The sequence below is a fragment of the Pavona decussata genome, unplaced genomic scaffold, assembly GCF_977016875.1.
Source record: "Pavona decussata unplaced genomic scaffold, jaPavDecu1.1 SCAFFOLD_602, whole genome shotgun sequence".
NCBI classification, from domain to species: domain Eukaryota; kingdom Metazoa; phylum Cnidaria; class Anthozoa; order Scleractinia; family Agariciidae; genus Pavona; species Pavona decussata.
The window spans coordinates 3573663-3600853 of record NW_028145860.1 but is presented as its reverse complement, the minus strand read 5'-3'; the positions used below and the strand labels follow the sequence as shown (position 1 = coordinate 3600853).

The 27191-nt window shown below is 36.9% G+C and overlaps 1 protein-coding gene and 1 long non-coding RNA gene across 5 annotated transcripts; both read left to right on the top strand.

Moving 5' to 3' along the window:
- The first annotated feature begins 1591 nt into the window (after nt 1-1591).
- LOC146449444 (sodium/potassium/calcium exchanger 4-like) lies at nt 1592-16512 on the top strand. Of its 4 annotated transcripts, none has more exons than XM_085101927.1 (12): nt 1592-1756; nt 2622-2791; nt 5719-5883; nt 6859-7042; nt 7603-7660; nt 8505-8698; nt 9176-9220; nt 10270-10435; nt 11898-12005; nt 12903-13580; nt 13966-14136; nt 15371-16512. In XM_085101927.1, the coding sequence occupies exons 2-12, from the start codon at nt 2638-2640 to the stop codon at nt 15575-15577; spliced, it is 2130 nt and encodes a 709-aa protein (XP_084958053.1). In that variant the 5' UTR covers nt 1592-1756; nt 2622-2637; the 3' UTR covers nt 15578-16512. The 4 variants fall into 4 exon arrangements, with proteins under 4 accessions (XP_084958053.1, XP_084958055.1, XP_084958056.1 ...); XM_085101929.1 differs by having other exon boundaries at nt 1601-1756; nt 13008-13580; XM_085101930.1 differs by lacking the exon at nt 9176-9220 and having other exon boundaries at nt 1601-1756; nt 13008-13580.
- Nucleotides 16513-18122: 1610 nt separating this feature from the next.
- On the top strand, nt 18123-23873 carry LOC146449443 (uncharacterized). The gene is made up of 3 exons (XR_014860706.1): nt 18123-18452; nt 20299-20366; nt 21062-23873. It is a non-coding gene; the product is annotated as an uncharacterized LOC146449443 (long non-coding RNA).
- Nucleotides 23874-27191: the final 3318 nt, after the last annotated feature.

The following is a 27191-nucleotide window of genomic DNA, read 5'->3' as shown; positions in this document are numbered from 1 at the left end:
AACGTTATTTATTCCAGCAATAGGTCAAATCGTTTCTTAAGATAATTACTAATTCCAGCAATCGATTCAACTGTAACTTTTCACAAAAGATTCTAGCAGTACTCTAATTTAACTTCTAGGAAAAAAGATAAGATAAATCGGCAGCCCTTTTGTAAATCATTCGTCACAAAATCAGCTCATTTAATCGGTAACTTTTTTTAGGATTTCCGTTGTTAAAAGTTAAAGGGTTTGGGGAAAAATTAATAAATAATCAGGTCTTGTTTTGAAGTTTTATTTTTGGAGTTTGGGTATCAGTAATGGTTTGTTGTTGTATGAACAAACACTTTTGATCCATCAACATTACAATGCTACCTCTCACCTAATTTTTTGTTATGATTCATCGTTTTTCATGCTGAAAATAATACCGTAGCAGACAAAAGGGAAACCATGATCCTTGACCATTCAGACTGTCTAATAAATCATATTTTCCATAACATTCAGATTTATTAAGTGGTCAACATCGTATTTGCCTGAATTACAGCTGCTCCTTGTTGACAAACTTTGGCCAATGTTATTTTTCAAAGGAAATTTTGCGGTGCTGCTTCGTCGGGGAAAACAAAAGACAGAATCGTTGTTCTTCTATCTTCTCGAACCACTAATGTTGCAGGTTGGTGCAAATTACCTTTATTCACATTTTAAACGCTTAAAGGCCGGTGCTTTATCTGTCAGATGAATAGAAAATCACAAAGTCAAGGTAAATCGGTACAATTAAAAATTCACCGCGCGCGAGACACAAGAAACCTGCGGGTAAATATTGGAGGAGTTGCGTTCCCTTTTGCAAGGCAGGTGGTACCAGTTTACAAGCTAGCGGTGGGGAATTATTTATTTGATTTCCTTTCAGTTTCAAAAAGCTTTGCTCGTTAAAGAAACTAATTTTTGACACATCGTAATTTTGCAATTTTGATTGCGTCGTGAGCATTTTACAACGTATAAAATATATAAGGTTTTTCGGTTTAGTTTACCACGGATTTTCAAAACATCTCCTTGACAGGAAAATCAGCAAACATCTACACATAATACTACTGAAAAATGTCCAACCTTTTTTTATTTTTGAAGGCAACGTAATCTTGAATTTTTGTTGCAAAAAATTATTCAAGACCAAAGGTCCCTAGCTAAAACTAATAACATGCTTTGCGTCACGGAAATATTTTCATTATGTGGCAAGAATTATTTTACTATCTTTATACCACAATCTCTCCTGTCGTGAATTTTCGTCGAGAATTAATGGAATATTCAAGACAAGGGGAAGAGCGTGGTGCATATTTAAACAAAACTGCAGATATGGACGATTCTTTCGAAATTAAGGAAGTTTCCATCGTCTGAGTAGAGGTAGCAGAAAAATTATATTTGCCGTTTTAAAGGAAACTTAAGACTCGGTCAGCTAAACCTGAGCCTCTGGGATATGCGATCACATATTTTTTTGTAAACAACGTTTTGTTTTCCTAAGGTTTTTTCTACCAATCTGTAAATAATTCATTGATTTTAGCTCTTGATTTTTATGCTTCAGAGGTAGGTAGGCCCCAAGGGACGAAAACCCTTGATTAGGCCGTTGCTGTGGTTACGATGACGTTATCGTGACACGACAATGCATTTGAATGGCGAAAGGCTTGCTTCACAGCCTTCAACGGCTATGAGGGCGACAGGATTTAAAAACGGACGATAAAGCATGGAAAAAAAGAGAAAAACTAACATAACCTAATGCAGACGTGGCTAAAAGGTATTTGCTTCACAGTTGACTGACATTTCTTAACTCGGGTTGCGGCAAGGTGGTGGAAAAACAATCTAGGATTGCTTTTCTCTCCACTTGCAATCTCATAAAATTATATTCAAATGAAGCATTGTCTTCGCTTCACCTTTGACAAATGAAAATTGTACGTTCAAATGTTCATTTATTCAGATCGTCAATTACAATCATAGGGGGGAATTTCAATTAGTTCTGTTGTTGGCTGTTTTTTAGTTTTCCTTGCAGCTTTCACAAGCTCTGGAGCGGTGGCTTGAATGAAATTCCGCGGGGAGGAAAGACACTTTTTACTTCACTTGCGCTGCTCGAAATTTTGCTTGGTAATTTCGCGAAAAAAAACATTGTAGATTGCTTTTCTGTGAGATTAATATCTCTATAGGAAGTTGAAGAACATTGTGTTTCCGTAAACAACTCAAACATATGCAGTTGTTTGGATTTAAATCCTCGTCTTTTGCACGTCAACTGAAACTCTGCCGAATGTAAGACTTTTTTCAATGCTTCTGGACAATTTCGTATGTAGTAATGTGGTCATGTTTATTGAATGCATGGTAATTTTATCCCAGCAGTTTAATTTTTGAGGGAAGGTAAAGATCAAATTCGTTGAAAATGGAAAGAGGAAATAGACGAAATAGAAATAAATTTGCGCTTTAAAACTTACTAAGTTTTTATGATCTTGATCAATTTGGCGCAGTGGAGATACTTAAGCCTTACCTTGAAGTTGTATTTTTGATGTTTTGCTTTCTATGGGCTAAACTACTTTTAAGTATAATTCGTCCTTAATATTTTATGACTTAAAAGGAATCATGTGTAGCTAACACATGTATGTTTGTCTATTCCGCAGTCTTCAGACGCCGAAAATGAACTGGCGTAAAGGACGGAAGACGTTTACAGCGAGCCCTCCGCTACGAAAATGTGTGATATTGTGTCGTCGCATGTTGGTAATATCTTTGTTCGTCGGTTGCGGTTTAATGTTTAAAGCAGCGATAGCCGGTTTGAAATGGAGCGAAGGCGGTAAGAATCTCAGCTCTTTTTACAAAGATCTCACATTAGTCGTATGTTTGTCTATCTGGTTTTTTATCGATCTTATATGGTTTGCATTTATGAATGCCTTGAAAACTACGTAAGCAGTAATAACTTAGGAACAGATCCATAAATTCTAATTCTTCTGATATCTCCAGCCAGTTTTCATAAAATATTAAGCTTTGAGGTAAGCAATGCCTTTTTGGAAAATAAAATTTCGCGCCCTTACAAACTCGATTTTTTTATAAAGTGTGAAGAAACGAATTTGTTTTTCTGTCAAATCTTCAATTTAGTTGGTCGTAAACAGTATTAATGTTTTAAAAATTGTAGACTCAAACCGGAACATAACATAGCCAATTCAAAACCAGTAAGTAAAAATAATCACAACATCAGGTTGATAAATGCATAATTTTATAAAACATTTTATCCAGCCAAAGTAAATTTGCTACAAAAACATTGCCTTAGCACCAGTAAGAAAGGTCTTCAATCTCGATTCTGTTGCGTTTTCGTTAGCAAAAATTACTAAATCGACGAAACAATCGATGGAATAGCGAAAAGCTTTCAAAGCAAATGACAAGTAGTGTGTTTTGAGTGGCAATTAGCAGAATTACAGAGGTAAACTACGTCGCCACACTTGTCAGAACGGTTTCCCTACAAAGTAGCCCATGATTAAAGCGCTGGTCGCTCTCGCATTTAATACGAAAATATTTTCCTTGCGTCGTGTCTAAAGGTAAAAGCAGCAATTTCCATGTCTGGGTCTTTCGTGCCAAATTTATGAAAAAAGTGTATAGTTTATTGAGACTGTAAATTAACCGGAATGACAAGCGCCTTGTGAGTAACATATATTGGAAAAAGTCTTAAGGTTTGCACATGTTAATGAAAGATAAACTCACAGTTTTCTCCTCAAGAAACACAAGATTATATATTGCTTTATTCTTACATATAACAGATTTTCCTTTAAATGTCTATAATTTTTATAAACTTATGCCGCCAACTGTCTTTTTTTAGTTTACAATTAAAATTCGAGGTGCACCCACACTAATTCCCCAAAGGAATTGAAATTTTGGCGTTGAAGTTCGATTTTCAACCAGTAATATACGTACAAAGAACGTGCAGCTTACTAAAAGCTAGAATTAATCTTCATGTACTTTGAAAAATAAACTAGCGACAGGGGCGGTTTTTTTTACCTGCACAAAACATTAAACTCATCGCGCTACAATCTAATCCCATTATTGTTCAAATCTTTTTTTTTTTTTCCAGAGAGACAAATGATCATTTTTTGGTTCAGTTCATGTTTAAAAACAGTTGGTGGCGAGGTGTAAAGTATTGCCTTTCAAACGATTTGAGCTTTTGTTGACAACCTGCAAATTGTGTTTTTGGCAGGATATTGGAGCTCCGAAGTGAGCACGGGAACAAAACGTATTTTGATCGTGAAAACAAAACGTTTCTCGTCTCGTGAGTAATTTTGTCCCCAGAGAAATAAACATATTCAGAATAAGGTTTTAAACGAAAGCAATTAAAGTAACCATACAATGAAACAATGAAGAAAAGAGTCTGACAGATATTGCTTCATTGGTGCACTCTGACAGCACAATAGCACAAACTTTAATTTAGTATTGTAGGCTTTCTAAATTCACCGTCACTTAAAATATAATGAAAGCATTATGTTTGGAGACAGGACGATTAAATTGACGACAAGAAAACAAATTAATTACATATTCCACAAAACAATCAAGCTTAACCCCATGAACATTTGATGGCAAGTAAACAATTTTTATGACACCGTTAACAATGAAGCCCTCTAAGATTAAGTTCCTCTAACGCTTGGTTTATGACTACCTTTATTAAATTTCTCTCCGAGAATTATTGTCACCCCTTGACTTGTTAGAAATGTATTGACAATTATCAGAAGTAGAAATAATTCATATAAAAAAGGAATGAATGACACATTTACTTGTTTGTGGTGCTAAATCGCAAAGTGGTCCTTTATTACCACAAGCACAAGAAAATGAGAGTGAACGAGTGAAACGTAAATTATTCAAGCGAACTATAATTAATTTAAGTTTTAGACTTCCTTCCTTAGAGCAGAAAATGTCTTTGCAAGAAAATGTTTACCCCAATAACTGACGGAAAATGGGCATAGCAGGACTTCAAGATAAGTCATTATTGATGCCGGTTCAAATTGCAAATCATTTCTGATGAGAAACGAAGTTTACAGATTCAATTCAGAATATCAGATTCAAAGATTGGAGTGTAGTTACTGAAGTTACGTGCGGCATCAAAAAGTTTCACAATTTTATCATGAAATCCGCGAATACCTCAGTAATGAGAGCAGGGTATTCTACACAGCGATCCTCTAGGGCTAAAGGGAGAGGGGGTTTAAAAACAACCTCCTTCATCTTCTTGCTAGATTTTGACGTTTTCTAATTTGCGTTAGGGAGAATGAAAATGTCTGAACAAACATGACTCATCTGACCTCATCGCCGTAGTGTGGTAGGTGCTTAAAACTAAAAACAATGTTTTCTGGTAATTCCAACCAGTTTCACAAACTTTTGTAGGAGATAAATCGTGATTGCATTTCACTGTTTTACCGACAGACGAGTTTTTCAATCCCGTTTAGCGTTGGAGGACTAACCTAAAGAACATCAATGATCATCAACTGAAAATCAGTCAGTCTTGAATTGATAGGCAAACAAACTTATTAGTTAAGCTAGCCTCACTCAATTAACCGACTTTCTTATTAAACAACGGCAAACAGTCATATATCTCAACCAAATATTTGTTGGTAACTGTTTAGTTCAAGTGACTCTCAAGTTTGGGCAAGAAACAAAAGTCCGTAAGCAGCTTCAGCTTTTTATATAAACCGCTTTGCACATACAAACTTAACAACTGAATTTTTACGTATTTTTGTCTCATAGAGTCTGCTTTTCATTCAAGACACCTGCTATCTGTGGAGTGGGAACAGTGCAACTTTGAGATTCGCCACGAGAGGAACTATTCAAATCGAGAATCGTGGTCGACCCCGACAGGGGCATATGGCTGGCTGGCGTTGTATATATTTTGCATCCTTGTTATTTTTGTAGGTAAGTATAAATTAGTTAGAAAACAATCGCCTCTTATCGCTCCCGTCGATACTGGCGTTCGCGAGGGAATTAACGCCCGTTGCGTGGAAGTGATGAGAGACGGCTGTATTCACAGGCTTTTGCAAAAGGAGCCCGCAAGGTGTTGATTAAAGATACTGAAGCCTTGTTTGCAGCAACAATTTGGTCGATCAAGCAGTCGAGCCTTTGTTTGCTTTTACCGCACAATAATACCTCATCAAATACTCTCTTATAAAACAGTCTCTCATCTGCACTTCAAAATGCAAAGGACTGCACCTTTTGGCCACTCCATGACAGAACCACTCAGTCCACTGCGAGAACTGTCTTTTGGCCAATATAAAAGGTTGAGAAAATCTCGTGCATTGCGTTTCCCTACCTAAAAAGCGTCGTTAATCCGGCTGCTTCGTCGAAATTTTTAGCCTGTCTATGGTAGTACCGTATGACATGAAATTTTGTGGTTATAATTTCTTTGTTTTTTCTTTTCCATTCTTTTCACAAATCGCAAAAATTAGTTCCGCAAAGATCTACTCCATCGCTACATTTTTCAAAACCACTATTTTATATAAAGCGCGTTTTCGAATGACAATTTAAGTATCTCTCTCCTTTTAACAAGGCCGTTCAGCTCAAAGGAACACACGAACCACAACAGTGCAAAAATAAGGTTGCATGGTTTCTGTGAGTTTACAGTTTACCCGTGGGTCAGGCTTTTGAATAATATAGAATATTAGAATAACAGAAATAAATCATTCTGCTATTTTCGTTTCAAATTTAAATATGATAGTTTTTCCCTTTTTAGTTCCCTGTCGAAGAGGAAAGCCTCTCCAAATCGCAAAATTTTGTAGCTCCAGCAAAATACAAATAAAGCCATCAAATCGCGAAAATATACCAGTAAAAACTTCACACTATTCGTTAACTTTTTAATTTTAATTTTTTCTTTCATTTTTTTTTTTTCTATAGCGCTTGCCATTATTTGCGACGACTTTTTTGTACCATCATTAGAAGCTATTTCTGAGAAACTTGATCTCTCGGAGGATGTTGCCGGCGCAACCTTCATGGCGGCAGGTTCTTCAGCTCCAGAATTATTTACTTCTGTCGCGGGAGTTAGCGTCCAAAGCGATGTTGGAATCGGAACAATAGTAGGGTAAGATGATACGTATAAGCATTCTGTTTGGCTCACTAGCGATGCAAATTTTGCTAAGATGGACCATTTACGAATTAAGTTTTCGAAAATCAATGTGCAACATAAATGGAAAAAGTGGTTATAACACTTTCCTTACCAATGTTGACGGTTACGTAATAATTTTCTTAAGGGTCAATGAAACTTTTATTAAACTTGTCCGTTTTGGAAATTTTGGTTTCAATGACTTATTGCTTGATCTGTGAACCTCATCTTCGGATCCTTTTTGTAAAATTTCGAACAAACTGAAAGAAGAAAAAAGAAATCGAGCAAAATTTCTCCAATACAGTCTGACCAAGCTAGTTCAATAACGTCTACTCATTGATATAGTGGTTTTTTAATGAGGGGCCCCAAAGATCATCGTTGTTTTTTAACTTGTTGCGAAACAAAGCCTAAACTAAGATGTTTTGTAACAACGACCAATCGGTGAACTGGAAACATCATTTGGCATCCTTTGTGCTGGTTAAAAAATGCCAGTTTCTGCGAAACATAGCTTAATTTAGGCTGCTCTTTCACTTCTACAGGAGCGCAGTATTTAACCTTCTTGTAATTATTGCTCTTACTGCGGCTTTGGCTGGAAAGGTATGTTGTGTTTATTGGTTCGCTTCTTCGACGTTGTTCACTGTCAAATGAAAGTAAAAAGAAATGACTCATCGGACTAAAACAAATATTTATATTCCCATGTCAGACAATTGCCATGAAATAGCTTAATGGTCTGTTTATTTGCATCATCTCCTGAAGCATGTTTTGCTAACGAAAAGTTTAGCCGGGGTTAAGACTAAAGTTCAGTGTAAAAATCTTTCACTCTTCCGTAAGCGTAAAACGCCTGCTGTCAGTAGATTTCCCTTTACCTTTTGTATACAACTCGATCGAAAGATTATAAAAATTGGACTCAAGACTATCCAAACTCGGCGTCGTATGTGGTTGAGTTTGTTGTTGGCTCTAAACAAGGAAGACTGTGAGAGGCATAAGTACTGTTGATTGACTTTATAAAGGGGCTTTGGCACTTCTGTTCAACCTTGACAGGGAAAAGATGAATTATGTTTTCAGCACGATTTAGCTATACTACTATGTTGTCCATCAGGACCCAGTTGTTCAAAGCCCGATTAAGCTAATTTTGGATTAATGCAAACTTTGACTCGAATTTAATTGCTAATCAATAAAGATCCTTTCGAAAGAATTTTGGCCCTCAGTTTTTACTTCGACTTTTCTTTACCTTTAGCTCGAAATTAACTAGGTCAACCTTTAAAACCATTTTTAACGAGCGAGATGAAAACCTCGATTAACTTCTAATCGTGGATTAGCGTTAATCGGCTTTCGAAAAACCCGAGTCCGAACTATTGTTTGCAGAGCAAACTTACAGTCTTTATAGAGAATAATTATTGGAGACTGACCAGGTCAACTGATGTGTGGCATCCTTCCTTAGGTGCTTCAGCTAGACTGGAGGCCCCTGATGAGAGATTCTTTTTGCTACGCCCTGTCAATAGGAGTTTTTTCGTGGTTTGCCTGGGATGGCAAGTTCGAGCTTTACGAGTCCTGTATTCTGTTAGCTCTGTACTTTCTTTACATACTTTTGATGAAGTTCAACTCCCAGTTAATGGACCTGCTGGCTGGAGCAAAGTAAGTCGCTTATTTTATTTACAATGCCTCCCGTAAAAAGGCTTCTGATTATAAAGTTTTTCTCGACTAAAACCCGTTAAATTAATAATCGATAAATTCGTTCAAAGACATACTTTTGCGCAATGAAAAATTTATATTGATAATAGCGCAATATAAATTAATAAAATTATTATTTATTATTATTATTAAACTTACGATTTTTGATTATAAAGTTAAACTCGCTTTTCAAAGCAATATAATGATATAAAAGGAGTTCATTTATTGAAGCCTGAACCGTTTTTACAATAAAATGCATTAAAGTGGCAAATCGTTTTTAGCCGTCTCTGTAATACTGAATCACGCTAAAACAATAGGTTTTTTGTCAAACCCTGCCTAAATGTTATTTCAGTAAATAATCGTTTCTTTCCAATTATTTGCTGTAATTTATAAACATCTTTCTAACGTGGACATTTTTCTATCCTGTTGTTCACCGAGCAGAGTCATCTCCAGGGACGAAGAGCTTCCGCTGAATTCTTACACACTGTTAGTACCTAGTTGAAAAAGTTAACTTAAAATGCGAGGCGTAAATCCCTCGTTTCATAACAGGCCGTTTCACTGTAATAAGGAAGAAATGAAGAGACTTGGGTTTCAGTGCTACCCTTAATGTTAATCAGTCCTTCATATGCTCGGTATTTAACTTCATCTAGCTTGCAATGGAGGCCCTTGCAGAGGAATGTATTAAAACTATTTGCATGTGAAAATATTCCCCTGTTTAAGCCTTGTGTATAAGCTAGTTCTACCGGTTCAATAACGGTCCATTAACATCTGGAAAGCATTCTAAAGGGCGATTTACACGGTACGACTTTGTTGCATCCAACAAGCTTACGACAGGCCTACGACATGAATTGTTTCGTGTAAATCAAACCTACAACTCGCTTACGACTGTCGTGTACGTCACAAAAAATGTCGTAGGAAATCCTACGACAATCGTAGGTATATATACAATCTTGAATGACGAGAGTTGTGTGCGATTTTTTGCATGAAGCGAGCAGCGCGCGCTCTAGAAATCGCATGCAGCAGTCGTAAGCAAAAGTTGTACCGTCTAAATTGGCCTTAATGTGACGCAAGTGGTCTTTGCTGATGTTAAAATTTTTAGTACAAAGAAACACGTTAACTACTGTTAAAGTCTTATGGTACTGTTACAGTATTATTGTAGTGCAAGTCATCTTTTGTTAAAAAATAAATTCAACTTAAAAAAAACCCCTTAAAATAAGTGGTATAGAGTTATAATTAATACCCCGATAACCTGCTTAAAAGCTAAAAAAAGCCAAAGTCAACAACTTTTCCTTGATGGCAGTATAAGCTATACCCGAAGGAGCTGCCCTAGATAAGAAGACACTATACTACTAGAACTAAACTGATTAAAAATCTTTTGAGCAAAACCATTTTATAACCACATTCCTTAAACTGTAAGCATGCACACGCTAACTCGTGCACAACTCCTGTTCAGTCATTTTCGGCTTTTTTTGCCAGCGATTTTTTGTCCCTGTTCTTTTCTTCGCCGTAACGTCGGTGAACGTTTTTATCGTTAGGCACAAAGGAGGGCAGGTCAGTCCTGCGCAGCAAACGGAAGTGACACAGTTTACGAGCAGTGATATCGAGATTCAGAAAGACCAGGATGCACTAAGTTCCTCTGCTGCTGTACTTCAAGGCCGCCAAGGCACACCAGCAGGAAAGCTACCTCCTATACAATCTGTGGTAAGAAGCCGCTTTGTTTTGACTGCAGCTTGGAGTCAGTACTTTTTAAATGAAAATCCCTTCACCGCCTTTTTCTTGCGAATATGGACACATGACGTAAAAACATGGTCTCGTTAGGTATCAAATGCAACATGAAACACGACCCAACTTTCAAAGTTTGACGGATTATGCTGAAGAGCAGCTTTCGCGAACAAAATACCAGAGGCTGTTGTGTCCTTGCTTCGAGGTTCAGTAGACGTGATCGTCATCATCCGGGTGAGAGTAATCTGAAAAAGGAGTAAGTAATGTTTCGCAAACCTCAGCGAAATCATCTTCAGAATCGGATAGATGGTGTTTGTTTCTCAATGTTGCCCAGACTGGTCAGTTTACCAGTTATAGGGTCATATAAAACGGAAAATTACTTAAGCTCAAGACTCCTAAATCTTTGTCAAGCAATAAACAATCTAGGTTCTCGGGTGGAGAGGGTTTTAAGGAAGGTGCCTACTAATACCGAAGTATTTTTGTGCCGTTTATGACTATGCGGGAAAAGCAGATCTTAGCAAGGGCTTTTGGAATCCAAAAAAAAAAAAAATGGGGGTAACCATGCATTTTTCAGAGATAACTAAGCAATAATACCTCTAAAAAGCGCCAAAATATAAAGCAATGTATGGGATTTTTCCTAAATTGAAGCTTAATTATCTCTGAAAAATGCATGGTTACCCCCAATTTTCTTTTGTGATACCAAAAGCATTTGCTAAGTTCTGCTTTCTCCGTATAGTTTTAAACCACGCAAAAATATTCCTTTATTAGTTAGAACCACCCATAGGAAACCCGAGTATCTCGAGATGCGCAGAACGTATGCGCAGTAACAATATTAACCACCGTCCTTAAGGTGATTCCGCTGAAAAAGAAGGAGTATTTAAATTTGCCTAAGACTTGGTCCAGTTCATGACTATGTTATGAGCATTACAAAAATGCAATAAAGAATGGGGGTCACCGTGCTCGTTTTTGTGCAACCTGGATGGCTATTATAGTAAATAGATGACCCACGAGGTTTATATTAGGAACGCTAGTAATCAGAAAAGGAAACTATCATTTCTAGAAAAATTAATTTCTTGCATAAAAATATCGAAGCAGTTCGACAAACTTTACTTTAATCTTACACAACAAACTATTTTCATTGAACTGGAATTAAGATTATGAAAGAAATTAAAGATTTTGCTGCATGTGCACGTAAGCAGCACTACCTGAATACGTGCTTTTTAAAGCATTAAAATAAAAATATCTCGAAGTAGAGTATTAAACTTTTCTTTAAATCGCGATATATAGTGGTCAACCGGATGACATTTAAATTGATGCATTAAAAAATGGGGGTCACCGAGCTCGTTTAGAAGAAAAGGACCATTTATTTTCCTGCCGAGTGTGGAAGTGCAAAGATAGTAAATGACCTACGATATTACAGCTTTACTGATTTAACTTGCAGCATAGCCACACAACAGGGGATCAGTCTAACGCGCGCTTAACGACAACAACTAGCCATTGCAAAGGGAAATTTTCTCACACCAAACAAGGACAGCTCTCCAGATCATTTGTAAGTAATCTTTTCCAAACTGTTGCTGTACTTAAAAACACAAAGCTGTTTTAGTGTTTAGTTTTATCCAAGCACCCATTAGTTAGCACTACGTCGGCCACTCAAAGGTCTTTTTCTATCTATCAAACAACCTGTATATACTGATCACATAATACTGATGATATATTGGTTCACTGCTTATTTCACAGAGAAATGCTAAGGGACCTCGAAAGGGCGTCTTTTTTGAAAAAGTCCCGCAGTTGAGAGAGGAAACACTATTGCTTGATCCATATTTTAAATCAAGGAAATTCTCCTTTTTGTGAATACATGTTTGTCTTTGGATTTTAAAGTTACTACAAAAATGACATAAATTTGCATTGAGTTTTGCAGTGAAAAATATAATATAAAACGTTAGCCAGTTGTTAAAGGTAACCCACTTTAATTCACTTAGTTTGTCAGGCAGTTGTTAGCATGCAGCTTTGGCAGACAGGGAGACTGGACGTTGTGTTTCAGGGATAGAACGGATCGCTGGAGACTGAAGGAAGCTTGGATGAAGAGACAGGAAACTTAGATAGATAGGCAGATGACTGAAATACATTCTATTTTAAAGTACTTCTCGGCAGTTTTATCACTCAAGTACCCATCGCGAGTTTTGAGAAACTATTCACTGTTCCTATTATTCCATTAAAAGACAGCTATGAACATTGTAGACAGATAGGCAATAAATTTATCAAGAGAAAAAGGCTATAAAATGATCTAAATTGAACTAGAATCCCTGGGAATCAACTCTTTTAATATCTTCGTCGTCTTTACTTTTTGCGTGAAAAGATATTGGTTCATAAAAATAAGTCGAAGAAAAGTAACTAATTTAGGGCAACCACTGTCTCTACATTCGATTGCTCATGTTTCCAACCACAGATTAATCTCTCCCTGGGACACAGCCAACATCGGTCGGTTCCTTCTGTCAATCCTCGGCTTTCAGTGTCGTATCCTGGTCTAAGAGATATTTATGACGACCTTAAGGCACATCGAGGAAGTTCTGCAGGCAACACTTGGCACATTGAGGGAATCAGGCTCAAATCTGTGGCGCAGCAGCAGGTATTGAAGGAGTACAGGCGCCGATCGGAATTGTTTCACCAGCAGCATCCAACGGTTGCTGTTGTTCACGTGGATGACAATGGTAACACCCATACTGTACCTTTGGATGAAGGAAAGGAGGCTCACGACGCCATGATCGGTGAAGTGGGAGACGACGAAGAACAAAAAATGAAGCCTTGCCCGTGTCTTCCTGCAGTCTCTGCTGAATTTCCGGAATATCCAGAGGAAGGAGGTTGCCTCGCCGGAGTTAAGTTCTTAATAGGTTGGATCCTATTTTTGCTGAGCTTTCCGTTCCTCTGCGCGTTCACCTGGACCATTCCCGACTGCAGCAAGCCGCATAACCGGAAGTACTTCCTTGTTTCGTTCTTTATGTCGATCTTATGGATAGCAATCCTTAGCTTTGGCATGGTGACGTTGGTTGGACGGTCAGGGTGCATTCTGAGCGTGGACAAGTTTACAATGGGTTTGGTCGTCATTGCCATTGGCACCAGTGTTCCAGTAAGTTATTGATTACATCTAGGTGTGAATTAAATTTGACATTCCTCTAAAGCCGTGGCTACACGTTAGATTTTTGCTTCCACGTGTGATGCGGTTCTTCCAAAAATTAGCCAACTAGCAGAGTTTCTTCCGCCTCTTTTGCAAAGGTCGTCAAGGACATCAAATGAAAAAACCTAAAGGCTAAATAAATAGGTCCATGTCCTCGATTTTATACGTAAAGAAGATATGAAAGAGAAGCGAGAACTTCCTTAGAAAAAGTCACATCTACATGATTTGTTACAGGTTTAACCTTGAAACTAAACTGAGTAAGTTTTCTTCGATTAACTTCATTTTTCGTGCAAATGCATGATATAACCTCAAGCTATGATTTATTTCCTTTTTAAAGGATGCTTTGAGTTCCATTATTGTTGCTCGTGACGGATTTGGAGATATGGCCGTTTCAAACGCTATTGGATCAAACGTGTTTGATATCAACCTTGGTATTGGCCTGCCATTTGTTATCAGGGGCTTGATTGACAATTTCGAGCCTATTCAGTTACTCACCAAAGAAGAAGAGGTAGCTTTTGTTCTTCTATTTGGTAGTAAAACATTACATCCGTCTTAATAACTGAAAGCCACGGAAGGCTATATGGGCTCCTGACTGCGAGCTTCTTCTTCACGAATACACACCCTTTCTTAAATGGCAAGGGGTTTAATAAATGAATTGAACCTTCTGGTCTTATCTTGTGTCATCATCATCCATCCGGTTGAGCGTAATCCCTGAAAAGGGCTGTTGTAAGTGAAAATAAACTGATGTTTAGACAACCTTAGCGGACGTCATCTTCAAAGTCAAGAAGATGGTACAACCTCTTGAGGGCGATTTACACGGTTGACTATGTGGCATGCGACAAGCTTGCGACAGGCCTACGACACGAATTGTCTCGTGTAAATCAAACCTACAGCTCGCTTACTACTGTCGTATACGTCACAAAAAAAATGTCGTAGGATTTTAAAACACGTTTAAAATCCTAAGAAAATCGTAAGTATAGGCAATGTTGAATGAAGAGAGTTGTGTGCGATTTTTTGCATGACGCGAGCAGCGCGCGCTCTAGAAATCGCATGCGACAGTCGTAAGCAAAAGTTGTACCGTCCACTAAATCGGCCTTTGGAAAACTAAAAATTTTATAAGCTTAGGACGCCAATGTGGCCATTTCCGCCAAGCAACGAATATTTAAGTGAGCTTTACATAAGTGACAACTGGCTGACCAGAACGGTCAATTTGTAAATGGAGTGCGCCATTTTTAATCCGGCACCTACAGATTCATGAAATTGTATAATCAGAGAAATGTAACTGCCATTTTGAGGAAATTTGAAGAAGTGGCGTATAACCAAGCCTTCAAAGTGGAGAATTCCGTCCGATAAATGATCGGTCTGGCCAGCCAGATTTGACAAATGGAAAACACCCTCAGACACTCCAGTGGAAAGGGGTTTTGGAATCCAGCAGCAAAGCTTTCTTCTCACTGGGTAGTATGGGCCCAAGGAGCAAGCGTTTTTTGCGTTTTTCAGACGAGTACGCGAGTGGAGGCAAGCCCGAAGCGAGCGCGGAGCGCAAATTTTCTGCAGGCTACGGGTTAAAAATTAAAAAAAAAACAAAAAAACAATTGTCTCCTCCCCTTGACACACCACGGTGAAGTAACACGTATGGTCGCTCATACACTGAGTGCAAACCGTGTTCTTCGGACTGACAGGCACTGAGCCCAACATAGACTTTTGTTGTCATTTCTATTTACTTCTACTGTTCTTATTTGCAGGAAATGTTCTCATCAGGAAGTCTTGTTATGGTACCGCATGTGAAATTTGGTTTCATTCTCCTTCTAATTCTCATCATCGCTCTTGGGATTTTTGCCGCCTCGCGTTTCAAACTCAACAGACAAATCGGCGTGTCTTTTGTCGTCATGTACATTGCGTTTGTAGTCTACGCTTATCTCCAAGACATGGTGTGCAGCTACGACTGTTAACCAGAAAGCTTCTCAAAGATGCGTTAAATTTTAGTACCTTTCATTCGTAATTCTTGTATTTATGAAACTTTTCAAATTCTTTTTTCATAAAAAATTTGCTACTTTTCTTCAAGATTAACTCTATTGCAACCTTTTCTTTCACCTTGAAAGGTAGCTTTTAGTCGTAATCTCAACAATCACATTATAATTATCAAGTCAATTTTTACTGAGATTTTATTTGAAATATTATTTTTCTACAAAGGCCGGTTTTTAGAACCAGAGAGAAAACATCTTATTAGAATTTTTAAACTTTTGGTGGTTCCCCTTGATGTTGTAATGGTTGCAATGCAAGTTACTTTTAAAGCAAACATTGACTATGAAAGGCCGGGAACAAATGTTATGAGATGTGTATAATAGATATATTGTAAGGAATATGTTGAAGAGACTGTTGCAACTTTGGTACTTGAACATCATTATCTTATTTGGTATTGAGCAGGATTTGAACAACAAGTAACGAAATCATATTTTCGTCTTAACACTTTAAAACTATTTTTTGTCACTGAAATCCGTTCTAGTCTAAATATTGCCAAATATGAACAACCCAAAGTATTGTGTAATCCTTCAGAATTTTCACAGAAATTCGTTCATGTTGCTTGATTTTAAATAATATGATTCGAGTTAAGTACTTTACGCAGTCGTTTTTGTAAGCTATAAAGTGTTGGATATTTATTTAAAGAAAGATCAAGAGAACTCTTTTGTAAATCATAAGTTGTCAAGAAAGTTTAAAGGAGTTTTGAAAACAATCTTACAAAAGTTTGTATCAGCCGAATGAAAATTTTGTGTTGAACACAATGAAACTGGCTTATTGAAAATTTAAAACCTGTTTCAGAAATGAGAGTAAAACCGAAACAAATTGCTCTTATTTTCAATAAAAACAACACACCAAATGCTTTGAATGTGTTTTTACAATGTAGATAAATGATTTTAATTTACTTTAGGGGCGGTGCCTTCTTTTGTTGGTCGTCTTCTTTTAAACACTGTACCTCTTATCAGTTTGTGTGGTTTATGACTTTGTGAAAAAAAGCTGATCTCAGAAACGGCAGTTGGAATCCAAATAAGGGGTAACCATGCATTTTTCAGTGACAATTAAACTTCATCAGGGTAAAGCTATTACTTTTGTGAATTTTAAAGCTTTTAAGAATTATCGTTGCTTAATTATCTATGAAAAATCCGTGGTCGTTTTGGATTCCTAAAGCCCTTGCTAAGGCCTGCTTTCACCGCATAGTCTCAAACTACACAAAATTACCTTTGTATTAGAAGACAACCTCCTTAATTAAAAATCCTAGTTTTCTAGGATAATCCAGCGAACAAAAGGAGGTACCGTCCATAAGTTCAACAAAACAGCTTAAGAAACGTGCCAGTAATGAAGTTTACAAAACGATCTTAACAGTTCTATAGAACTACCCATATCTGGTAGATTAGTCCCCAATTTGTTTTCCGCAGTTTTAGTCTCGCTACTCTATCGTCAGTCTTTGGATTGTTTCACTCAAAAATGGTGGTAATTTGTTCGTAACCGCCATCTTAGACCGGAGTCGCAGCTACCAATCATTATGGATTTTTTTTTTTGGTTGCTTCTCAGAAGTTGCTTTCCGTTGAAACGTTCCAACAACGACTTAAAAAATGTTTGCATTTCCTCAAAATCCATTTTTACATGGCAAAACTATGTATTTACTGACCTCCACGACCCCAATCCTTTAATAATAACTGTAAAATAGAGATCCCTTCGAACGAGTTCAGCCATTTTTCCATCCTCGAGCTCGGAGACCCAGAGGCAGTTAGTTGGGTAGCGGGGATAACTGCCCCTGGGTCCCCGAGGATGGCATTTTGCTTGAAGCAGTTGTGACAGACAAGTCTCACCAAAATGTTGCAACTCTTGACAGGTCCACGCGGGCCTTATTTCGCAGAAACTATTATAGAGTAGAGCAAATAAACAAGGCACGTGAGAGAAAAGGGACCTACATGGACTAGTTGGTTGTTTCACTGTTAGCTGGGAAATCTTGCGAATTTTTGGCTGATAACTCAGTGAGAAGTGGAGTCCATAAAGTTAAAAAAAATGAACGACAGCTGAGAAATTTCGGATATATAACTGACAACTGAGATTCCAGCATAAAATTTCAAAGCCACGCCCAGCTCTGAGAACAATTGATGCGAGAATTGCATTTTATGAGAATCTTGTGTGTATTCACAGTCTACAGGGGATTCAACTGTGCGAATCAGATACCATTTGTACCTACTAGATTTGGCCTTGTGCGAAGTTTCAAGAAAGACAATGAATTGCTTGCAAAGAAAACCTGGGTGCTAGTGTAGTGGTCAGGCTGACTCGCAGTCTCGAGTTCGGCTTAGTTTAGTTTTAGCTGGATTTCTTCGCGGATGAGGCCATCTTGGGCGCGAACGAAGAGAAAAAAACGAGAAGGGACTGGGAAGAGGACAGCCTTCTCTCCCCAGTCTCTTCCGTACTCACAAATAAAAGTTGGGACAAAATAATTATCATATATCGAGTACACATTTCACGTCTCGGAAAGTACCCGAAAGGAAAAAAACTGAGTGATTCGAAATCGAGGCTAAACATTTTGAATTGTAGATTTTCCCAAATTATTCGTCTTTTTCTCACATCTATCACGACCACGAGGACCTACAACGGTAAAACCTAACGCCGTCCTTATAGCTGTTTCCTGGACAAAGTATTTCAAAACAGTGATGTAAATGTTGCGGTTCCAGCGGTTCATGGAGTATCGTCCATACCACCATGACAGACGTACCAGTTAATGGACTTGAACCGATCGGAAACCGACGGCGTGCCAGGACATTCAACATGGATGAATTCAAGATTCGAAAGGTATTTCCTTGCGTAGTACGTTGTTATAAATTTAGTGTTTTATCTTATGAAAATGGAGTGGTTTTCCTGAGGATTGGTGGTTTTAGACAGTGTTTAACCAGTATCAGGTACTGGGCATGAAATGGCTATATTGTTGGAGTTTGCTACTTCCCTGGATTGGAAGCTATTATTTCACCCCAGTTTTCAAACACTCATTTGCAGAAAATCTCAATGGTTGAATTCGGATACCAGCTTTTTCAGTGAAACGTTCTGGTGGGTTAACAAGGTAGTTACAGCCTGTGAACAGGCTCCCAGGTGGTCAAGGGTGAAAAAGAAAGGCAGGGAGCCTGTGGATATTCTTTTGATGCCACCGTTCTGCCCTCTTGTATTTAACCTGTGATCAATATGTCAACAAGGTAATCATATGTCAATCATTCCGCTCGATTGAGTTGGAACATCAATAATATTTGTCAATAATATTATTCATAGGGGAAATGCAGCAAGAATGAGAGCACATTTGGACCCATTTGTTGAGCTCGTCTGAAAGCAAAATAGCGCCGGTACTTTCCGTATCAACTTTTTAAGAAACAAGGCATTGCTTGTTACTCCTTGGCGACAACAGATCCACAACGGTACGATCACTGACTGATGTAGAACTTTTACAGTTTAGTGAAGTCTTCTTTGTCTCCAGTGCCGATGGAAAATGCTTTAAGGCCTAAGTTAGACAGCTCCTCAACTTTGTCCTTCATCATTGACACCAGCAACATGACATCTTGCTTTTTAGCTTCAGATTGTAGGCAAACCTTTTGCTCTTTTTTAACTAGGCCAAGAATGTGAGGAAAATATTTGCTCAAAATTACAAGCTGAATGTACACTGATCAAATGATTTGAGCAATATGTCAATATTCTTGGTAAAGCTGTCAACAATCATCTATCTATTTATTATTTATTTATTTAATTCAATTTTTATCCAGGGGCATCCAATTTAGCAGAGCTTAAGTTTAAATGGAGCCCTGACACAGCACAACACAAAACATTGAAACATAAAAAAAAACTAGACAAATAATTAAGTTATAAATGCAGCATGTAACCAATCAGATCGTAAAATTATACCAGAATCTGGTATCATGGAATATCAGCATCAGATGAATGTCCAAAGGATCCCTCCCTCTTTTTCTTTCTTGGCCTCAGACTGCACTCGGCTCACTCAGTTTAGCGCTCCATTCTCTTAACCCTATGCCCTGCTTTGGGAGCCTGTTCACAGGCTAGGGTAGTTTTAAAAGCATACAGGACCTCTTGTTAGCTTCTCTATGCATGCCATCTTGAAATTTGCAGCAATAGGATATCTGTCCATTTATGTCTCTTTCATTTCAGACTTAACATTTTCAATATCCAAAGCGTATCTTTAATTAATTTTAGTGTACTGATTTAGCATACCAATGGACGATATGTGGCTTACTTAACGAATTACTCCTTATTTCTTGTCATTTAGATGCAGGAGTTTTTGTGATTAGTACGGACACATTCCCAAAGAGACAGAATTCCTCTGATCTCCGGTGAGTAGTTTTCTTTGTTACGGACATAACCATTCCTATTTTCAGAAATATTTTGTGTTTGTGTGTGTAAGAAAGCTGACAGATATTCGTGAATTATGATATTGCTTTTTAATGATAGGTTAATTTACAAACTAAAGAAAGAAATGAATAAATTAACAAAACTTGCTCCACCCCTTCCCTTCCCACACCTCCCCTCCTTCCTCTATCATATTACAGCATCAAAATGAATAAGAGGAAAAATGATTTTCCAGGGGTAAGGGGTTGGGGGAGTAAACATTGTTTTCACGTTGCTATCGTTTCCTTCCATGCAGATTCCATGCTCAGAATGGCTCAATTTGAAAACAGAGATGAAACTTCGGGGTAAAGGTCTATTAAAAAGGTAAGATATTATAATTAGCTTCTCGATTGCAGAGTAATAAGAATCAAATAGATATCCTCAGATATTTTAATATAATCAACTGAAGGGGTGCGTGGAAAAAAGCCTTAAGTGACATCTGATTGACTGCTTAATTCTCCTAACAAATTGCCTTGTTCTTCCTTGTATGAGCAAAGGAGAATTTGAAATAAGATCAGATGTCACTTAGGGCTTTTTTTCTACTCACCCCTTCAACTGTTAGAAGTTTTAGCCAGAGTTTATACATGTAATTTCATTCCTGTACACAATGTAGCGTAAACAAAACTGAATATAAATCCCCTTAGTATTTTGGGATCATTTATAAACCTGTCTTAGGTTTCTCTGTTATGACAAAAGGCCAAGTCTTTTGGTCAGTGCTATTTAAGAAGAATTCTTCCTATTGCCTTTGTTAATAATTAAATCAAAGGTCAAGGATGCTGCCTAAAAGGAGCCGGCGGTAGCCTGGGGCACCCAAGAAAATGCTCTGGGTGCCTAAAGTTTTTGCAGCACCACCTAACACTTCACATGTTGGGCTCCTAACATTTCAGCTTTTGGCCTCGTGCTCTTCTTAAAATTTTTCTTAGGCAACTGCCTTGATGGTCATAAATTTGTTTGTTTTTAGAAAATCTACATTACTTGGTTTTATTTTATTAATAGATTTTTTCTGTCTTGGATTTTAGTTTCAAGTTTTACTTACAAGTCAAGAGACAACAGAAATATCAGTAAAGAGATCAGTGGATTGGACTGCAGACTGTGGACGGAGGACTGCATGAATCAGTTGGCCCCAAGGTTAATTTCTTGAAAACTTAAGCTTACATACTTAAAAGTGATGGTTCAATTGTTCAAAACCCAGATTAAAAGTTAATCCAGACTATATGGCTTTGGTTTCACTTGCCAAATAAGGTCAGAAGAATCAAAAAGATAAGCATTGTGCAATTCCCAATGTATGTTTCAGTTTAACTAAGATAAACCACTGATTCCAAAAATGAAACACAGGAAATGCTAAATCCTGAATTCTAAATTAAGAACTTGTTCTGGATTAGCATGATCGTGCTTTGAACACTTAGGCCATGGTCTCCATAGTTTCTTTTATAAGAAGGTCTGATTGACAGTGTTTGTGCTCAATTATCAGATATCATGCAAAATTCAACTCATTTCTCAGCCTTATTAGTTTACCTCTTCACTCCAGAAGAAAATTAAAAGAAGTACTACTCCACAGATTTCATTCGCAGTCGCAAAATTTGAATCATTCGAATCATTTTCTACCAATTCAGGTAGACTTCTGCCACACTTTAGGATCCCATCCGCATACTTAATGTTTATAACCAACTTGTACAGCAAAACAAACAGCATCAAAGGATGCATAGGTATCGCTCAGTAGCTTTTGTTTGAATGGTCACACTTTAGGATTTCATCAACAGTCTCAAAAGTTTGAACCACCTCATACAGCATAACAAACAGCACCAAAGGAAAATACTGCTCGGTAGCTTTCATTTAAACGGTCACTATAGGATTTTATCCAAAGACTGAAACATAGGAACCACCACGACAAAGTACTGTTCAGTAGCTTTGATTTCAATGGCCACACTTTAGGATTTTATCCACAGACTCAGAAGTTAGAACCACCTTTTACAGCATAATACACATTGCCATGGGAAAGTACCGCTCAGTAGTTTTTATTTGAATGGTCACACTTTAGGATTTCTTCCATAGACTCAACAGTTTGAACTACATGTACCTTGTATGGCATACAATAAACAGCACAGCAGGAAAGTATTGCTTATAAGTAGCATTCATGTCAATGGTCACGCTTGAGGATTTCATCCACTGACTCAAACGTTAGGACCGACTGGTACAGCATAATAAACATCACAGGAAAGTACTACTCAGTAACTTTCATTTGAATGGCCATATTGTACTTTATGATTTCTTCCAGAGACTCAAAGGTTAGAACCACTTTGTACAACATAATAAACATCACCACGGGAAAGTACTGCTCACTAGCTTTCATTTGAATGTTAACTCGTTTTAGAAATTATTTCACAGACTCAAAAGTTAGAATTGCTTTGTACAGCATAATAAACATCACCACAGGAATGTGCTGCTCAGTAGCGTTCATTTGAAATTCTTTCACAGACTTAAAAGTCAGAACCACTTTGTACAGCATTAATAAACAGCACCACAGGAAAGTACTGCTAAGTAACTTTCGTTTGGATGCCCACACTTTAGAAATTCTTCCACAGACTCAAAAAGTTAGAACCACCCAATGTACAGCATAATAAACAGCACCACAGAAAAGTACTGCCCAGTAGCTTTCATTTTTCAGCATTCAGTCACGTGCACATCAAGAGTTCATCCTCAGACTCAAAGGTGCAACTGTATGTCATGACGGATAGGTTCAATCCAGGAGTGAAAGGGTAACACAGCATTCAGGCAAAATTCATGCAACAAGTCCTATCACTGGAACTGGGAAGAAAATTTGTTAGCTATCAGGGAAAAAATGAGTCCTTTCTCATAATTACTTGAGCCCAGTCTGACCTTTTTATAAGAAGATATTTTGCAGTAGATGTAATGTTGTTCTTAGTTAACCTGATGCCTTTTATTTTTGCGCTGGTTTAATTTTTGGGATGAGTAAGAAATTTGTGATAAGCTGAACTGTCAATCATTGATGACAGGACAATCAAGAACAAAACTAGACCAAAATTATGACAGGTGAAAGATGACTGATTAACTACAAAAAAGAGCAAACTGGTACAACAGATTGTGAGAGAAACAACTGATAAACCTTGGAACATAGGAAATAGGACGGGAAAAAGGCAGCAGAAAAAATAATTATAGCAAAATAACAGAGAAACAATACTTGCATATCACAGGCAAAAACAATTAGGAAAAGAAAACTAAAGAGAAACAACAGAAAAACAAAGATAAAAAGACGATTATAGAGACATGAGATAAACATGAAAAAGAACAGTGAACTAAACTACAAAGAAATTAGACAAATAAGACAAGACCTTTAAAATTCCAAGAACAACATCTATGATAAAGTGAAAGGGGCCTAAGAAAATCTGTAAAGAAAAAGAAAACAAAACAAACTCTAGTCTTAGTAGCAAAACTGAAAAACAAGAACAAATATAGAGTGACAGAAGAAACAGCATAAGAAAGAAATGCAAAGGAGAATGCTAAGCAAAGAAGGCCATCAAAAGATTGACAGATAAACAACAAAACAAGACTATAGGGAAAGAAGAGAACTCTAAAATATACTGAGAACAAAACACAGCAAAATAATTAGATAATTAGAACAAAACTTGACAGAAAAAAAAAAACGTTTAGAGAGACAATAGCAGAACATGCCAAAAAGAGTGTGTAAACCTCTAGAGAAACGACAGAAAAACAAAAAGAATGTTTATAGTGAGAGAAAAGATCAAACGGCAACAGAATATATAATACCATGTCAGCTAAGGATGGCAAGGCAAACAGCAGAAGAACTATTGCGACAACAAAAAAATGGAAGAATAATGAGAACAAAACTTTGTAGAAGAAAAAAGATGGTACTTGGAAACAAAAGGAAAGCAACATTTTGAAGTTAAAACATTATTTGCAACATGTTTAGTCTTCTTGAAAAGGTTTACATAAAGGGGGAGAGGGAAAAAGGGTAGTGCCCTGAGAAAAAGTGAGAAAAAAGTCCCCCCCCCCTCCTCCCATTACACCTACCAGGTTACAATAAGTTTGGAGAATAGATAGCAAAACTGACAGAAAAAAAGGAAAACATTATAAAATGATGCAATGAAACAACTGTAGAAACAATGACATAAAAGAAATATTTTCAACATGTTAGAAAAATAGGTTGCAAATCCGACGAACCTGACAGGAAAGATTACAGCAAAATACGAGAGGAAAAGGACACTTCTAAAACAAAACAAGAACAATACAGCAAATTATAGCAAAACTACCAAACATAATCTTGAACAAAACTAAAGAAAAAAGAGCAAAGCATGGCGCAAAAATGAAAACAAAGCTAACAAGAAAGAAGAGCAACTGATGACAGTACAGATAATACCATGCAGCTAAAAATGGCAAGAAAGACAACAGAAAAATCAACAACAATAAGACAGAAATTTGGGAACAAAACTGTAGAGAAGAACAAAAGATGACACTTAGAAGAACAGGAGGAATGCTACAGAGAAATACGGCAAATGTAACAAACGGGGTAGGAAAACTTTCAACATTTCAAGAATAAAAAGTAGCAAAACCAAATTGTGAGAAAGGTATTAAAAAAAGTAAAATAGGAATGAGACTTGAATGTCATAAAAACTGAAAGCTTTGCAGACAAAACCAGAGAAGTGAGACATGAATGAAAGGAATAACATTGATAAAGACCAACTGGGTTAATAACGAGGCCAACATTCATGACAGAGACCATGACTTTTGAGAAGCAAGGTAACTTTAGGACAGAAGGATGATACAAACCTGAAAATTACAAAAAAAATTGACAAATGAAAGCTACAACCGTTTGTGTAAAGAGTTGAGATATGCCTAACTTTTCAATGTTGTGGATGTTTTAATATTTCCTTCAGACCTTTCAGTATAGGGGAAAGGGAGGGTCAGCATTGACGTGAAATGTTTAGTTTTTGCTAAGACAGTGTATTGTCTAGGAAAGCCTCTAATTTTGGTACAGTGTAGGTGTACCGAACATTTTGCAACTAGTTGTAGCAAAACTTTTGCAATGGTAACAGATACATGAACAACACAGACATGCTGGAAAAAATGACAGTGAAACAGAACAAAACATGACAGAATTGAACAAGAAGAGCAAATTTACTGACTGAGAAAAAAAATTGACTCAAAAGCTATAGAGCTTGAAATGTGAAAGTATAGCAGTTTGCTAGTAATACAAATAAAAGTTTTGGATTCATTTTCTTGATTTCATATGCGTAACTCAAACAAATTTTGACCACTGCAAAAAAAAAAAAAGGGCATTAAGGTTATTTAATGATGTCAGATTGAAGTCTTAATAAACTTATGTGACAAGACCCAGCGGTGGCGTGGGTAGTTGTAATCCATTCTACTTTTGTCCAAAGTGCCAAAAAACACCTTTTGATGCTGGTTTTTGTTTACTTTGATTGGGGAGGGGGAAGGGTTTTTTGAGGGAGGATGATTAATCAAGCAATGATGGTATTCATAAGAAACCTATATAATTCACTTCCCAGTCTTGTCATCTGGGTTCAAAGCTTTGATCTGACATCATGAATCAAAAAAGGGTACTTAAGCAATGACAATGGCAATGGAAATGTCAGAAAACAATAGAACCAATGGGCAGGAACAATCACTTTGTATGTACGTAGTACATTTTGGTACATTTCAATACATTTCTTTGATGTCGAATGCAAAACTGACCAAAGTGAAATGAGCAAATTCAAAGATTCTGTGTAAAATGTGAGCACATGACGTTGAATTTTCTGTTCTTTTCCTTTCTCTTGGACACTGTTCTTACTAATTCAGTTCCTTGAAAGAGTTAAAATTATTGTGAATAAGTAACATAAATTTACATTGTTCATTGATGTTTTCTTTGCCATTGCCGTTGTGATCACTTAAGATCCCGAATAATTGTATAAGCATGGGGCCGGTTAATTAAAAGCAGATTAGCATTTATCCAGGATTCAATTTAAACAAATTAGCAAGGTTTTGTTTCTTTCCGATGTTTCAAAACTTTTCACTGTTGAGTTTTTTTTTGGTGACAAATCAAAGTTAAAAAAGTTTTACATTTATTTTATAGATTTAATTTTGACACTGAATTTTAACTTGGCTTTAAGTCCTGGATAAACTTAATCATGCTTCGTTGACTGGGCTCTGAAGGTGGCTGGCACTGGCTTGCAGCACTTTCCAGCACTTATACTTTAATAAATTAATACTCTAACTTTTTATCAGTTGTTACAATGATAATGGTATCAAACAAATGCCTCGTCATTGGTGAATAAGTTATTGTCATTTTCTCAACATAATAGGATAGCATAGCAACAGTATATCCTTTATTTTAGTGTAAGTGGATATAACAAAGAAGCGATCACGATTACCCCCATTTTTTTGTTATGGAACTATGATCAGCATGTTGCAAGATTTTAAAACAAATGTAGGAGGGAGTTAAGAGCCACCTTAAATTTCAAAAATTTCATGTGGCACTATACTCTTTCTTTAAATTATTTTTTAAACTTTTCAAAACATTGTATCTGAATATGCTGATCATAGTTCCATAATAAGAAATGGGGGTCATTGTGCTCGTTTTTGAGCTATAGCCACTTAAAAACTGTTGCTATGGTATCTTATTATGTAAAGAAAACTACTATGACTTATTTAACAATGATTTGGCATTTGTTTGATACCATTATTATTCTACCAATTGATAAAGAGTGGTTGTATTGATCCGTCAAAGTATAAGTACTGGAAAGTGTTGGAAACCGGTACCAGCCACCTTCAATATTTTTATCTTAGCTCCAAGAAAGCGCGTTTCTAAGAGTTTTCTGTTTAAGATATTCAATACTTTTTGGAATCAAAATCGTAAAAAGAGAAGCTTGTAATTTAACCATTTTAAATTGTTTTGGGCTAGAAGCAGCAAAAAGACGAGTCAAAAATATACTAAGTATTTTGGCGAAAAAAGTTTTTGCTTTTATAATTCACGAGTCAAAAAAATTATTACTCTTTTGGCGGGAAAAAAAAGTTCCGTTTTATAATTCACGAGTCAAAAATATTTTAAGTCTTTTGGCGGGAAAATTTTTCCCCTTTAATATGGGTTCAAGTAAAAATGCGCTTTTAAAG

Excerpts from the sequence above, each read along its gene's own strand:
- LOC146449444 (XM_085101927.1), top strand. The coding sequence starts at position 2,638 with ATGAACTGGCGTAAAGGACGGAAGACGTTTACAGCGAGCCCTCCGCTA. Across the intron at positions 5,884-6,858 it reads CATCCTTGTTATTTTTGTAG|CGCTTGCCATTATTTGCGAC; the intron begins GTAAGTATAAAT and ends TTTTTTCTATAG. Across the intron at positions 7,043-7,602 it reads GGAATCGGAACAATAGTAGG|GAGCGCAGTATTTAACCTTC; the intron begins GTAAGATGATAC and ends TCACTTCTACAG.